Source organism: Perna viridis, chromosome 5, assembly GCF_037379345.1.
Source record: "Perna viridis isolate PV_CMFRI_1.1 ecotype Kerala chromosome 5, ASM3737934v1, whole genome shotgun sequence".
Lineage (NCBI taxonomy): Eukaryota > Metazoa > Mollusca > Bivalvia > Mytilida > Mytilidae > Perna > Perna viridis.
The window spans coordinates 49,352,370-49,364,342 of record NC_142449.1 but is presented as its reverse complement, the minus strand read 5'-3'; the positions used below and the strand labels follow the sequence as shown (position 1 = coordinate 49,364,342).

The following is an 11,973-nucleotide window of genomic DNA, read 5'->3' as shown; positions in this document are numbered from 1 at the left end:
AGTCAAGTCCGGGGTAACGCATTGCTTTGTTTGGTTGATTTTAGTGGGAGATGAAAGAGTGGTTTTCTCGAAAATCTAAATCTAAATACAAAAACGAATATCATTACGTGCAAATATAGCAGATGTAGATAAAACTAGATGTATCGCCATGGCACAAATGCCCCAGCAGTACAATCAGTACAATCAGCACTCCATCAAAAATCAACTAAATAAAACATAGCTCAACCTCTGTGTGTTAATCATCAATATAAACCTTCATACCAAACATCAGATCAACAGTTCAAGTCATTTACAGAAAAGTCTAAAACCCAAACAGGATTTTTTCAAGGGAAACAACTCCATAAAAATCATCGAACCGGAATACATGTAATACATTAACTAAATGTATACCTGCATACAAAAAAAATCTGTTCAATATCTCAAGACGTTCAGAAAAAAAATCCAAATGGCCATAACAGTATTTTTTTCTAAGTTACTGTAGCACAACTATTAACGAACCGGAACAAAATTCAAACCGATATGTAACTGATCAATATACACTTGTATACAAAAAATATTTCAATATCTCAAGGAGTTTAGAAAAAATTCATCTGACACTCCTCTATAAAATAAATCAAATCTCGTAATAAAATTAATGGACTAAATCCCTATATTAAAGTAGTAAATCATAGATTTGAAGCTATTGATATGTATACTCTCTTACTGTTGATTAAATTGCAAACTTTTTTATTGATTGTATGAATGAATGATTGTGGTTAAACGTACTATGGCATTATTTCTATCATTCTTGCATTTCAATGCGAAAACTTTTGGCCAACCAGAATATCCTGCTGTTTACAAGTCCTACATGTTGAGCGTGTTTTTTTAATTTTTTTATTTTGATGTAATAGCGCATAGAAGCAACAGCTCACAATTAGGTATATCACCCGATTCAAAAACTGTATAAAAAATCCGGCAATCCAAGAAGTCGTCACTTTGTCTCCATATGAAGTCATCATTGAGCAGCAACAAGCATTTCATTGTAGTTGGTTAGAAACTGAAGCTAATTTTAATGCTGTGTTTTGTTATCATTATTATAATTCAAATCATTTTATTCTTCACATATACATATGTCATTTTGCATTGTGACACTATCATAGGGACCTACGAACTGTATATTATTTTCTATTCGTATTCGTATCTTGTATAAGAGTAAACCCAAGAGAACATGATTGGAATTAAAGACAGGATAAGTCTGTATTCAAGAATCGGCTAAGAAAACAGATACATGTCAGACACCAAAAATATAAGTAAACTAAAAAAGATACACACAGAAAAAAAAAGACCAAAAGAGCAACATGGAATTCACTTAAATCTGGAAGTATGGACTAGACACAGCAGTAGAGTAGATACACCAGAACACATCCGCGATAAGGTGGGCATTTAGAGTAAAATTGATTAATTCTGTGTAGAACAGCATCATACAATATTGTGCACATGAAACTACAAAAACAGTTTCAGGCTAACAAATCAATTCCAGTCATGCCAATAGTGTCATTATAATAAAATTGGTAGAAATAGTGAGTTTATTTTTTTTAATTTATATCGGGTAACCCTGTAGTGTAATCCCCCTACATTTCACAAAATCGGTATATGATGATAGTTGGAAAAATGAATCTTCCGTGTATGTTTGTTCTGTCTTTCCATCTTTGACTAATAAATACATGTACAATGAGACCTGTCTAAACCGAACCCCTTTCGGACTTTAAAGATGTTCGGTTTAGGAAGGAGTTCTGTTTACCCAGGTTAAAATACATTAGAATTGATACAAAGGGACTTCAAGAAGAATCTGGTTTAGACAGGTTTTCGGATTATTCAGGGTTTAGTTTAGACAGGTTTTTGGATTATTCAGCTTCGGTTTAGACAGGTTTTCGGATTATCCAGGGTTCGGTTTAGACAGGTTTCACTGTGGTTAGGAATACATTTTTTGGTCCAGTAAACATTTATTTGGTTAGACAGAAGCTGTCAGTGTGTCTGACGAAATGTCAGACAAAGGTTCAAAGTATATCGCACAAACTGCAGTATGCACACTAAGGGATGGAATATGCTACATTTTGCGTATTTCTTTAAATGAATTTTCGAAAGACAGGCGTGTAGAACTTTTAACGGAACCAAAAGTTCGTACGTTACACAATGTACCTTTTCCAGGGGTCCTATTTTTTTAATGACATTACTCCAATTTTTGGGGAAAATGTACATTTAAGTCCCGGAAATACTTACAGTACATGCTGTTCATGCTCCAAAATATTACTTCTAAAATGTGTAACATGCAATGCAAATATTAACTTCTGCAAATATATACTGCTTCCTGGATTGTAAAAAAAATCGCATGTACCACTACCGGTTATAGGAACCCATACAAAATTGAACATGTATGCTACCGAATCCTGTATTTGACAAATCAATCAGATGGTAGTACGGACACCATCAAAACTCCATGAACATCTGGTTAAAAACTTCAGAAATGTCCGGTTAAAAGTCATTTTCCAAATATAGGTGTGTAGACCTTTAACAGAACCATAAGTTCGTACGTTACACAATACAAATAGAGAAGACAAAACAAGATCATGTTCTTAAATATCTTCCATTTTTTTCCAAATAATTTTTCAAAAATCCAAGGCAGCTCCACTTAGCAGCTGTGACAACAATTTTACTTTTATTGTCCATAAAAGCCGTCATATTGTTAATGATCTGAAGGAGAAAATATTTTGTAATATGTTTTATCAATGATGGTATGATTCATATTCCTAAAATCTGCTAAGAAATAGATAAGGTCATAAAATGCATATTGTACAATCCTACCAACATAAAAGTATGTGGTTATGGCATACATTTACATGTACATGTATCAGTATCAATTTGTCTTTTACTCCCTGGATTAGATTCTTTTGATTTCTGCTAGAATCTTGGTTCCTTTGGTTACTCTAACAGATTGTGTCATTTTCAGTGCTTTTTTTCACCTGGCCTAGACTAAAGGGCCATCTGAGTTATTGTATTGCCATCACTTTGCGTCCGTCGTCGTTCTCGTGAACAATTTTCAAAACTCTTTTTCTCTGAAACTCCTGGACCAATCAGAACCAAACTTGGTATAAATATTTCTTAGGGTATTCTGCATAGATCTGGTATGGCAATTTGATATTTGATCCGTCGAAAAACATGGCTCTTGTTATTAAAACAGAACAAAGGGGTCAGTCAGAAGTTTTTCCCAAATATATCCAAAACCGTTAGGTTTAGTCAAATTATTTCAATTGCCGGAAAGGCCTTAAGTCCTACAAAGTATTGCATTCGATCTAAGTTGTCCGACCACCCCTTGTTAAGAGTTATTTCTCTTGAAAGGCGAGAAATTATGGGTTTTTCTTGCAGTTTTCAGCCAATATCTTGAAAACTATAATAGACAGAAAGAAACTTTCACTTGATCAAATGATCCTCATGACAAGTCCTACCAAAGTCTTCTTTTGAGTCAAAATTTTCGGACAACTTCTGGTAAGCGTTATTGCCCTTGAAAGAAAATTTATAACCACGTAAGCGATTCGGGCTTATGGGAGCCTCTTCCTAATTGTACATTTTAAAGCATCGTACGGTGTACCTTATTTGATTTTTTTTCTTATATCTTTCATCAGAGTTTGGTTTTATTATTTTTTTATATTTTTCTGCCTATTATTTACGGTATTCATTACGTCCACATATTTTCTGTATGAGTCAGAGTTGATGTCAACATTTTTAACATTATAAATGCATGTATATGCATGAAGCATATGCCCTATATTTAGCGAAATGAATGACTGCTTATTATGTGATCTGTTGTGAAAAAAAAAAACAAAAAAAAACAAGAGGGCAATATTTATCTATAGAATTCATATTTTTTACTGGGTTTCATTTTCGATTTCTTTTGACTTTTCTTTTTTTTCTATTTTTGGATTGTATTTACTATTATATATAGTCACCGTGAATTTAAAACTTCTTCCTCACTCAATATACACAAAGAATGTTCTTAGTAATATACCACTGTCTCGGTAAGCTTTAAATAACAAATGTATATGTACGTTGACCTTATCAGAGTTCATAACAAATATAGACTTATTCCTAATATTTTGTTAGTTAAACGTGTTCAATGTTAAAACCTTCAGTACATGTGAAAAATACGATAGAACTGTTTTACTGTTTTACTTTCGTTTTTACACAGTGTAAACTCACAACATCAACGTCTAAGTCAGTGTACACTATACTAAGGGATGACTTCCAGGTTATGAGGCGTAAATAGAATTAAAGAAGCTTTCGGAGGTAAAATTTGTAACATTCAAGATATCATGCGCCTGAAAGTGACTACGCTTTTTTTGTTATATATGTCTTGTTTTAACCTCTGTTTACTGTGTAATGTTCATTTTGATCATGAATTCTTATCGTAAAAGGTGTTGTCTACAGCTGTGCTATATTTGTGTGCATGTTCATTTTTCTCTGCCGGTCATTTGTTTTTGCCCCCCTTCCCTTTTATTGTGAATCGGCGGACTCCCACTTTATTATTAATTTAAGCAATTCGGCTGGGAGGAAAATCCTCTCTGTACTTAAAACTTTTTCGTTGCAGGATAAGAACAATGTTCGGGTATTTTGTCACAATCTTAGTACGCGTCAACTCTAAAAAAGTAAAATCTCTCCAATAGATCAACCATTTTACCCCTTACACGGTCAAATGGGAGAATATGATCGTGAACAGATCGATGATATAAAGTATTGCAGGTGGATCGTCAACGGAAGACGTTAAGAATTATGAACTATTTTTTGATCAAATTGCTACAATATGTATATAAATGCCCATCCTTTATGAACCGAAAATTTCGACAACTGGTCATTACGAACCGGAAATTCCTACAGCCGGTCATTACGAATTTCAAAACAGGGCATCAATACGGGACCATTATGAACTTAATCAAAATGGCGTACATTTCTTAAAATAAGTGACAACTTTAGTTAAGAGTGACCTAATAATTCAATGATTTAGATTATGATATTCAAAGTTGCTGAAATAGGTCTTGGAACTAAGTATATTGAATTATTAGATATGTTTAATATTGAGCTTTAAATTTACGATTGGGGGGTATTATTGGAAAAGGCAACAAAAATGAATACTCAAAGCGGGAGCACATACTTTTCTATACAGAAATGCTAAAGAAAAAAGGCGACTTTTGCGTTTTAGTGATTTTTAAAGACGAATCCTGGTGTTGAATTTAATCTTCAAAGTACATTGCTTCTCTCTTTTTACTCACCTACCTTGTGCGCTCTGTCAAAAAAGTTCCCACGACATTTGAAAATAGCTTGATTCCAGATCAAAATGCACTTAAACACACGGTTTTTACTTAAAAAAGCCAAATTATTTGTTGTTTTTTTTAAATTTTCCCGGGTCACATACTAGGACAGTATCAATAAACATAAGAGCGATGACGGAAACAACCCAAATATTCCGTAAATTATGGATATTTAATTGTTTTGTTTGTTGGGGTTTAACCCTCGGGCTGCAATATGGATATTTGAAAGGTCATGGTTTTGAGATGTCGGGTATCGGGTGACTGGTGATTAATTAGCTCATGAATATTCATTTTTGGTAATCGCAATTTCTCCATATGAATTATTAGGTAACTATGTTTAATCTTTTACTATATGTTAATAAACATGTAATTTTATATTGGCCTAGTTATAGGTTTGAGGTCTATCATATTGGTCGAGGCGCTCGTATTGGTCCCGAGGCATCGCCGAGGGCCATTACGGCTGTCGAAGCCAATATGATTGACCGAAACCTATAACCAATTCCACAAATTAGGTTTATTTATATAGAACCTTAATAAATGCATGACACCAAATATTATAAGCTTTCATTGAAAATTTACCCCTGAGCTAGACGGTTTCATAAGAGTCATTGTGACGTACTAATTTATTTTTACATAAGTTCTACGTGTTCCTAAAGACAATAGTTATCGAACGAGAATAACCAGACAGAGGCATATAAAATACACTATCACTTGTCAAAGTTTAAGCTGTTAGGTTCCGTGATATTTTTGTTTTCAACTTGGTCAATACCAAAACATTTGATATTTCAGATTCTTATAGTTTAAAGATTTAAGTTTTATTCATAGATTATAAAGGTTAACCTTTTTATGGTTTAGGAACATTCTGAACAAGTAAACGAAGACATTCATTTTCGAATGTTCTTTACATCAGCTTCAACAGTACGACGCCTGGAAGGTTTTTTTTTTTGGTCTTCCTTTACTTTGTTTTTTCCTCATGGGTCCAAATTAATTTTGCTTCAGTCATGCTATCCTCGTCTTTACGAAGAATATGACCAATTGATTTCCATCTTTTGCTCTTGAAGATATAGTTGTTTGCATATCTTCCGTACTGTATCTCAAGAGAAACATGTTGTATAAAGAAGGCGTTCTTATTCGAATTACTTGAGCTTTATCCATTTGTCGGTGTTGAATTGACAATAAAATATAAACATCCGAACTAAATAAGTATATCTTTTGTAGTTGTTTGTTAAATCCAATGAATGGTGACTCATCTGTAATGAGTCTTAACCGCCTCCCTCGCGATCATTGTACGCATTATTCGGTCGTTTTTATTATAAATTTGTAAAATAAAAAAGCAAAATATAATAAAAGCCGGGGATAAAATATACAACATCTTAACGTGTTCATCTTTTATAAGAAATACGATGAACATCTTTTTAAATTTGCCAACAAAACTAGGGTAAATGTTAGAAATCTTGATAAAATGTGTCGACATCCATGATAAAGTATCGCTTTTTGTATATTCTTTTCAAAATGGTCATCAAATTCGACGACGCATTACTTCATATCCTTTGTAAATGGTTATTATTTTGGCAGACACCCTTGCTGTTTTTAGGAAAATGTTTGAAGATTTTCAGTAATTATTGAAAAAATGAAAAACAAATGAACCAAAAACACTTTATTAGTGGTTTACGATCCTTAACATCATCCGTTTACGATAAAACTGTAATACTTGACAAATTATCGATCAGTTCACGATCATTTCTCTCGATTGACATCGTGACCGGGAAGGGAGGTTGTTGTATTCGTCATTTCATACATGAATATTGTATCAGCATATAAAAGTAGCTCCAAATTTTGAGCTCACGTGTACCTATGTGCCATGCGAGCTATCATAAAGTGTTCGTCGACGTACATGTAACTTTTCAAATTTTTCTTCTCTGAAACTACTTAGTATATTAACTTATATATTGGCCAATATAATTCCTTATGCGTCATGTGGTTTATAGCGACCACGGGCTACAAATATGGTCGCCATGTCTACCTAAAACAGTGGTTAAGTTCCTAATTTCAAGTAATATCTTATATACAAGCTTGAAGGGCACGGTGAGTCTTCGGTTTTGTCTTAATTTTTGACCAAGTTACGCGATATAATCAACTGTTGGCCAGTTTTCGCTTCCTGAACCATGAAGTGGTTTATAAACAAGCACGAAATGTCCAAAAGTTGGTTAGGCAAGCAATACTTGGTAAAAATCAAAACACAATCCTTATAAATTGGAATCCATTCCCATTCAAATTAAGATCTGGTCCTCAATCGAAGAGTTTTGGGGGCTAGTGTTTTTTTTTAATCGCAGACTGCGGACAGCAGCACCAAACAAGGTTATGATCTATGATGCCCAAAGACAACAAACCAATCTGAAGGCTTATTACAAATAAAATAAAATTATTTATATTAAACAGTATTATGGCTTGCCAAGAAACAGACAACTACCTACTAGTGGCAGCCATTGATTTTGGAACAACTTATAGTGGGTATGCTTTTTCCACAAGACAGAGGTTCAGTACTGACAAACTAAATATAATAGCCAATCAAGTATGGAATGCCGGAACAAAACAACTGCTGTCATTAAAAACTCCGACGTGCATTCTCTTGAAGAAAAACAAGGAGTTTGTATCCTTCGGATATGAAGCTGAGAACGCATATGCTGATATTGTTGAAAACAATGAAGAAAATGACTACTTCTTTTTCCAGCAGTTTAAAATGATTCTGTACTATACAAAGGTAAAAAGTTAAATGGCTTGATTTTAAAATAGCGAGAAAACAGACCAATGGTATTCAGATAGGAATAGAGACATGCAACAATATATTTTCTCATTTAATCGAAATGTTTTACAACACTGAGAAGGCCACAGAGCATTCATTGAAAAAGAAGCATGGTAATTTCATTGAATTGGTTTGAACAATGTTTTTTATATATATATTATATAGTGAAACTCTCTTCCTACATAAATTGCTTTTATTATTATTTTCATGTCAAGAGACCCTGATAAGTCACGTCCTTTCTATATAACTTTTTAAGTATTAGATTGACTACGACTCTTGGTTTCTGAGATTTTTTTTGTGTTCCAAAACAATTGAGAATTTATGTTTTCAAGGGTAAGTAGGTTTCCTAACAGTTTACCAGGTTTTTTGTCTAAATGTACATTGTTCTTGTAGGATTTGACCCAAGAAACATCGTTAAAGGACGTACGAGGACATTCACTGTTAGCTGTCGAAGTATTTGCTGCGGGAATAAAGGCTTTGAGGGACCATTTGCATCGTGAACTGACTAATAAGTCAATAGATGTCAAGGAACATGAAATAAAATGGGTTCTGACCGTTCCTGCAATCTGGTCCGATAAGGCGAAACAGTTTATGAGAGAAAGTGCTAAAGCGGTATGTAATACATGTATAACGAACCCGAGACATCGTCTAATACGTAGGCATAAAAAGCTTGATTTGTGAGTTTGCATCAGCCGCCTATATTCTGGAGTTCGCAAAATTGATAAAATTTTGTAACTTCTTCTCTGTTTCTTTTATACAAGAGATCTTAATTGTTTAGGCTACAACAACGACGTTCACGAAAATATCGAAACTTATCTTAACCGAATAATACGGAAACCCTTCTTAGCCATACACATCTTAAAGTCCCTTTATATCAATCAAAATGTAATGTGAACTGTGGTAAATCACAAACCAAACGCCTGTCTAATCTGATCACCTGTCTAAACCAAACACTTTCTAAACCGAAGACTTGTCTACAGGGAACACCTGTCTAAACTAATCACCTGTTTAAACAGAACAACTTTCTAAACCCAACACCTTTTCAAACCGAACACCTGTCTAAACCAATCCAATTTTTAATCCAAAAGAGGTTCGGGTTACACTGGTATCACTGTGCACATTCTTAACATCACTATGATAATTTTGTTTTCTGCATTTTTTCAATCCAAAAATTAAAAAAAAATCTCAGTTGTCTACATTTTCAGGCTGGAATCAATGACAAACACTTGGTTATATCATTAGAACCAGAGAATGCCTCTATTTATTGCCAGCTTTTAACCCCAGAAAATCTGGTTGGATGTAAGCAAGGATTCGCCAATATACAGAAAGGCACAAAATACATTGTCGTAGATTTGGGCGGTTAGTAATGGCTTACATTTAATGTGTATTAGAAAAAAAACTACTTCCCCTTTCTTAGACTTATAATGGAAAAATACAAAATTACCAATCTGATAAACTCAAGGCAATAGTCAAAAGAATAGCTTTACTGCTATTACCTACATGTAATTTTCGTTGATTTATAAACTGCCCTTATATCACGCCATTGTCAACGTTGAAACATACATGTAAATTATAATAATACCATGAGAGTATACGAGGGCAAAACCTTTGATATCTCAACACGTGACACAAAAAACAACAAAAAAAAAACAACAACAAAAAAAACAAAAAATAAAATTAAACTCGAAAAAGGTCAGTCTTGTCATGGTGACAATTGTAAAATTTTCACTTGTCGACTTTCAACGATGGCAGCATATCTTTGTTCAATAGTCCAAAGGAAGCTACAATTTTCTAATTCAAACGATGAATTTTCTGATATCTCAGTCAGTTTACATTACATGCTTTTTAATTTCATTGAATACATCAAACATGCAGCTGACTATATGTCAGTTGGACATCCCTGATCATATTGTATGTACGGACGCTGCATTCGTGTTAGTTTTTTTTTCATAATCGGAACGCGAGGGACCCACGCTAATTTTAAGCTAAATATTATATTTAAACAATTTAGGTGGTACGGTTGACATTACAGTTCATGAGAAAGCAGGAGAGCACCAGATGTCAGAGTTGTGCAAAGCAACCGGAAATGACTGCGGAGGATCATCAGTTGACAAAGCGTTTATGCAAGTAATAGAAGACATTGTGGGAAAGGATCTCATTAAAAAGATAACAAGAGAAGACGTCGAATCTCATCTTGATCTCTGTCGATCTTTTGAGACTATAAAAAGAAATTTGCATACTCACACGCGAGCTCGAGTCAACATGATATTTCCCTTTGTCTCACTTGACGGGTTTTGTAAAAAATATAAAAAGAAAGATTTCGACACCCTATTAACTGAATCTCGACATACTACACATATTAAACTTAACAAAGATAAACTCAGCATAGACCTTGAATTTATGAAATCATTGTTTAAGAAAACGATCGATAATATTATCAGTCTTATCAAAGGTATATTGTCTAATGGACCTGCTAGTGATGTAACCACTATCCTTTTAGTCGGGGGATTTTCAGAGTGTCAGCTCGTCCAACAAGCAGTTAAAGGTGCCTTTGCTGACAAAATCGTAATATCACCAGAGGAGCCAAGTTTGGCAATCCTTAAAGGAGCAGTTCTGTATGGTCACATGCCAAATTTTATCCAATCAAGGATTATTCAACGCACGTATGGTCGTCGCATCAAACCAGTTTTTGATAGCTCCATTCATGACAAATCTAAACGGGAAGAAGTGGATGGACAAGAACGTTGCCGAGATGTCTTCGAGCCATTCATGACTGTTAATAAATCCATCCCATTTGGTGAAAAGGTAAAAATCGAATATCACACCATACAAAAGAAACAAGAAAAAGTGAATGTTGCTATATACGTCACTGAGGAATCGGAACTACCGAAGTATGTCGATGAAGAGGGATGTACTAAAATTGGTGAATTTGTCGTTAATATACCGGAACCATCCGATGACCGGCGATATGTTCTTGTACAGTTTACATTTGGAGAAACGGAACTGAGGGCAAAGGCCATAGAAAAGGAGTCAAAACGGAAGTGTAGAGCAACTTTAAAACTTATATAAAAACAGACGTTCAAAGTTTCTATTCATTAATTTGATCCATGTAGACTACTTTATCTCTAGTTTTCTTTATTTATTTTATGCAAATAATCATACTACTTTATGTATAACTGAAATATTTCTGGTACATTATCCTTATAATTAAATAGGTCATGTTGATATCTTCGTACTGTTTATTGTTGTAGTACCCTTTGAAGCAGACGGTCCAAGTGCGAGACAAAAAATGGTAATTTTTTTTAATTGACCTATCATTAGTTTATTTTTATTTTTATTTTTTAATTTCTACTTTGTTTTCAATTTTTACAAGAAGATAAGGGACTTTCACTGTTGTTACGTTTGAGTTTCTCCTTTTGTTACTTACGTCCATTCTTTCGTTTTAACTTCAGATTTATTTTCTATGTATTTGGATCGAAATGCACATGCATCTTCACGAGAATACTCAATAAAACTCCCTGCACTTAATAATTATAAATTCAATGACGGAAAAATCTGTTGCTGTCGATTTGAAAACCCCTCGTGCGTTTAGCCACACTCAAACCAACAGGATTTATTTTCCGTTCCAAAAGAGATATCTTCGCTATTAGCAGATAGTTTCAAGACAATGCTTTAAGTTACTTTTTGATTTTAGTGTATTATTTTTTTCTGAACACATTTATTTTTCATTACTATAATGGATTAGACACAAGACATTTTTCTTATCAACAAAGTTAAGAGTTGATCAATTCCTTAAATCGAGTCATTGACTATAAGAGGAACTAAAATGGA

The 11,973-nt window shown here is 33.8% G+C and overlaps 1 protein-coding gene across 2 annotated transcripts; it reads left to right on the top strand.

The window, feature by feature from the left end:
* Positions 1–3,889: 3,889 nt before the first annotated feature.
* On the top strand, positions 3,890–11,367 carry LOC148618085 (heat shock 70 kDa protein 12B-like). 2 transcript variants are annotated; one of them, XM_088585952.1, is made up of 6 exons: positions 3,891–4,052; positions 4,223–4,320; positions 7,779–8,100; positions 8,536–8,754; positions 9,348–9,501; positions 10,154–11,367. In XM_088585952.1, the coding sequence occupies exons 3-6, from the start codon at positions 7,783–7,785 to the stop codon at positions 11,209–11,211; spliced, it is 1,749 nt and encodes a 582-aa protein (XP_088442078.1). In that variant the 5' UTR covers positions 3,891–4,052; positions 4,223–4,320; positions 7,779–7,782; the 3' UTR covers positions 11,212–11,367. The 2 variants fall into 2 exon arrangements, with proteins under 2 accessions (XP_088442079.1, XP_088442078.1); XM_088585953.1 differs by lacking the exon at positions 4,223–4,320 and having other exon boundaries at positions 3,890–4,052.
* The last annotated feature ends 606 nt before the right edge of the window (positions 11,368–11,973 follow it).

Excerpts from the sequence above, each read along its gene's own strand:
- LOC148618085 (XM_088585953.1), top strand. The coding sequence starts at position 7,783 with ATGGCTTGCCAAGAAACAGACAACTACCTACTAGTGGCAGCCATTGAT. Across the intron at positions 8,101-8,535 it reads TGATTCTGTACTATACAAAG|GATTTGACCCAAGAAACATC; the intron begins GTAAAAAGTTAA and ends TTGTTCTTGTAG. Across the intron at positions 8,755-9,347 it reads TGAGAGAAAGTGCTAAAGCG|GCTGGAATCAATGACAAACA; the intron begins GTATGTAATACA and ends CTACATTTTCAG.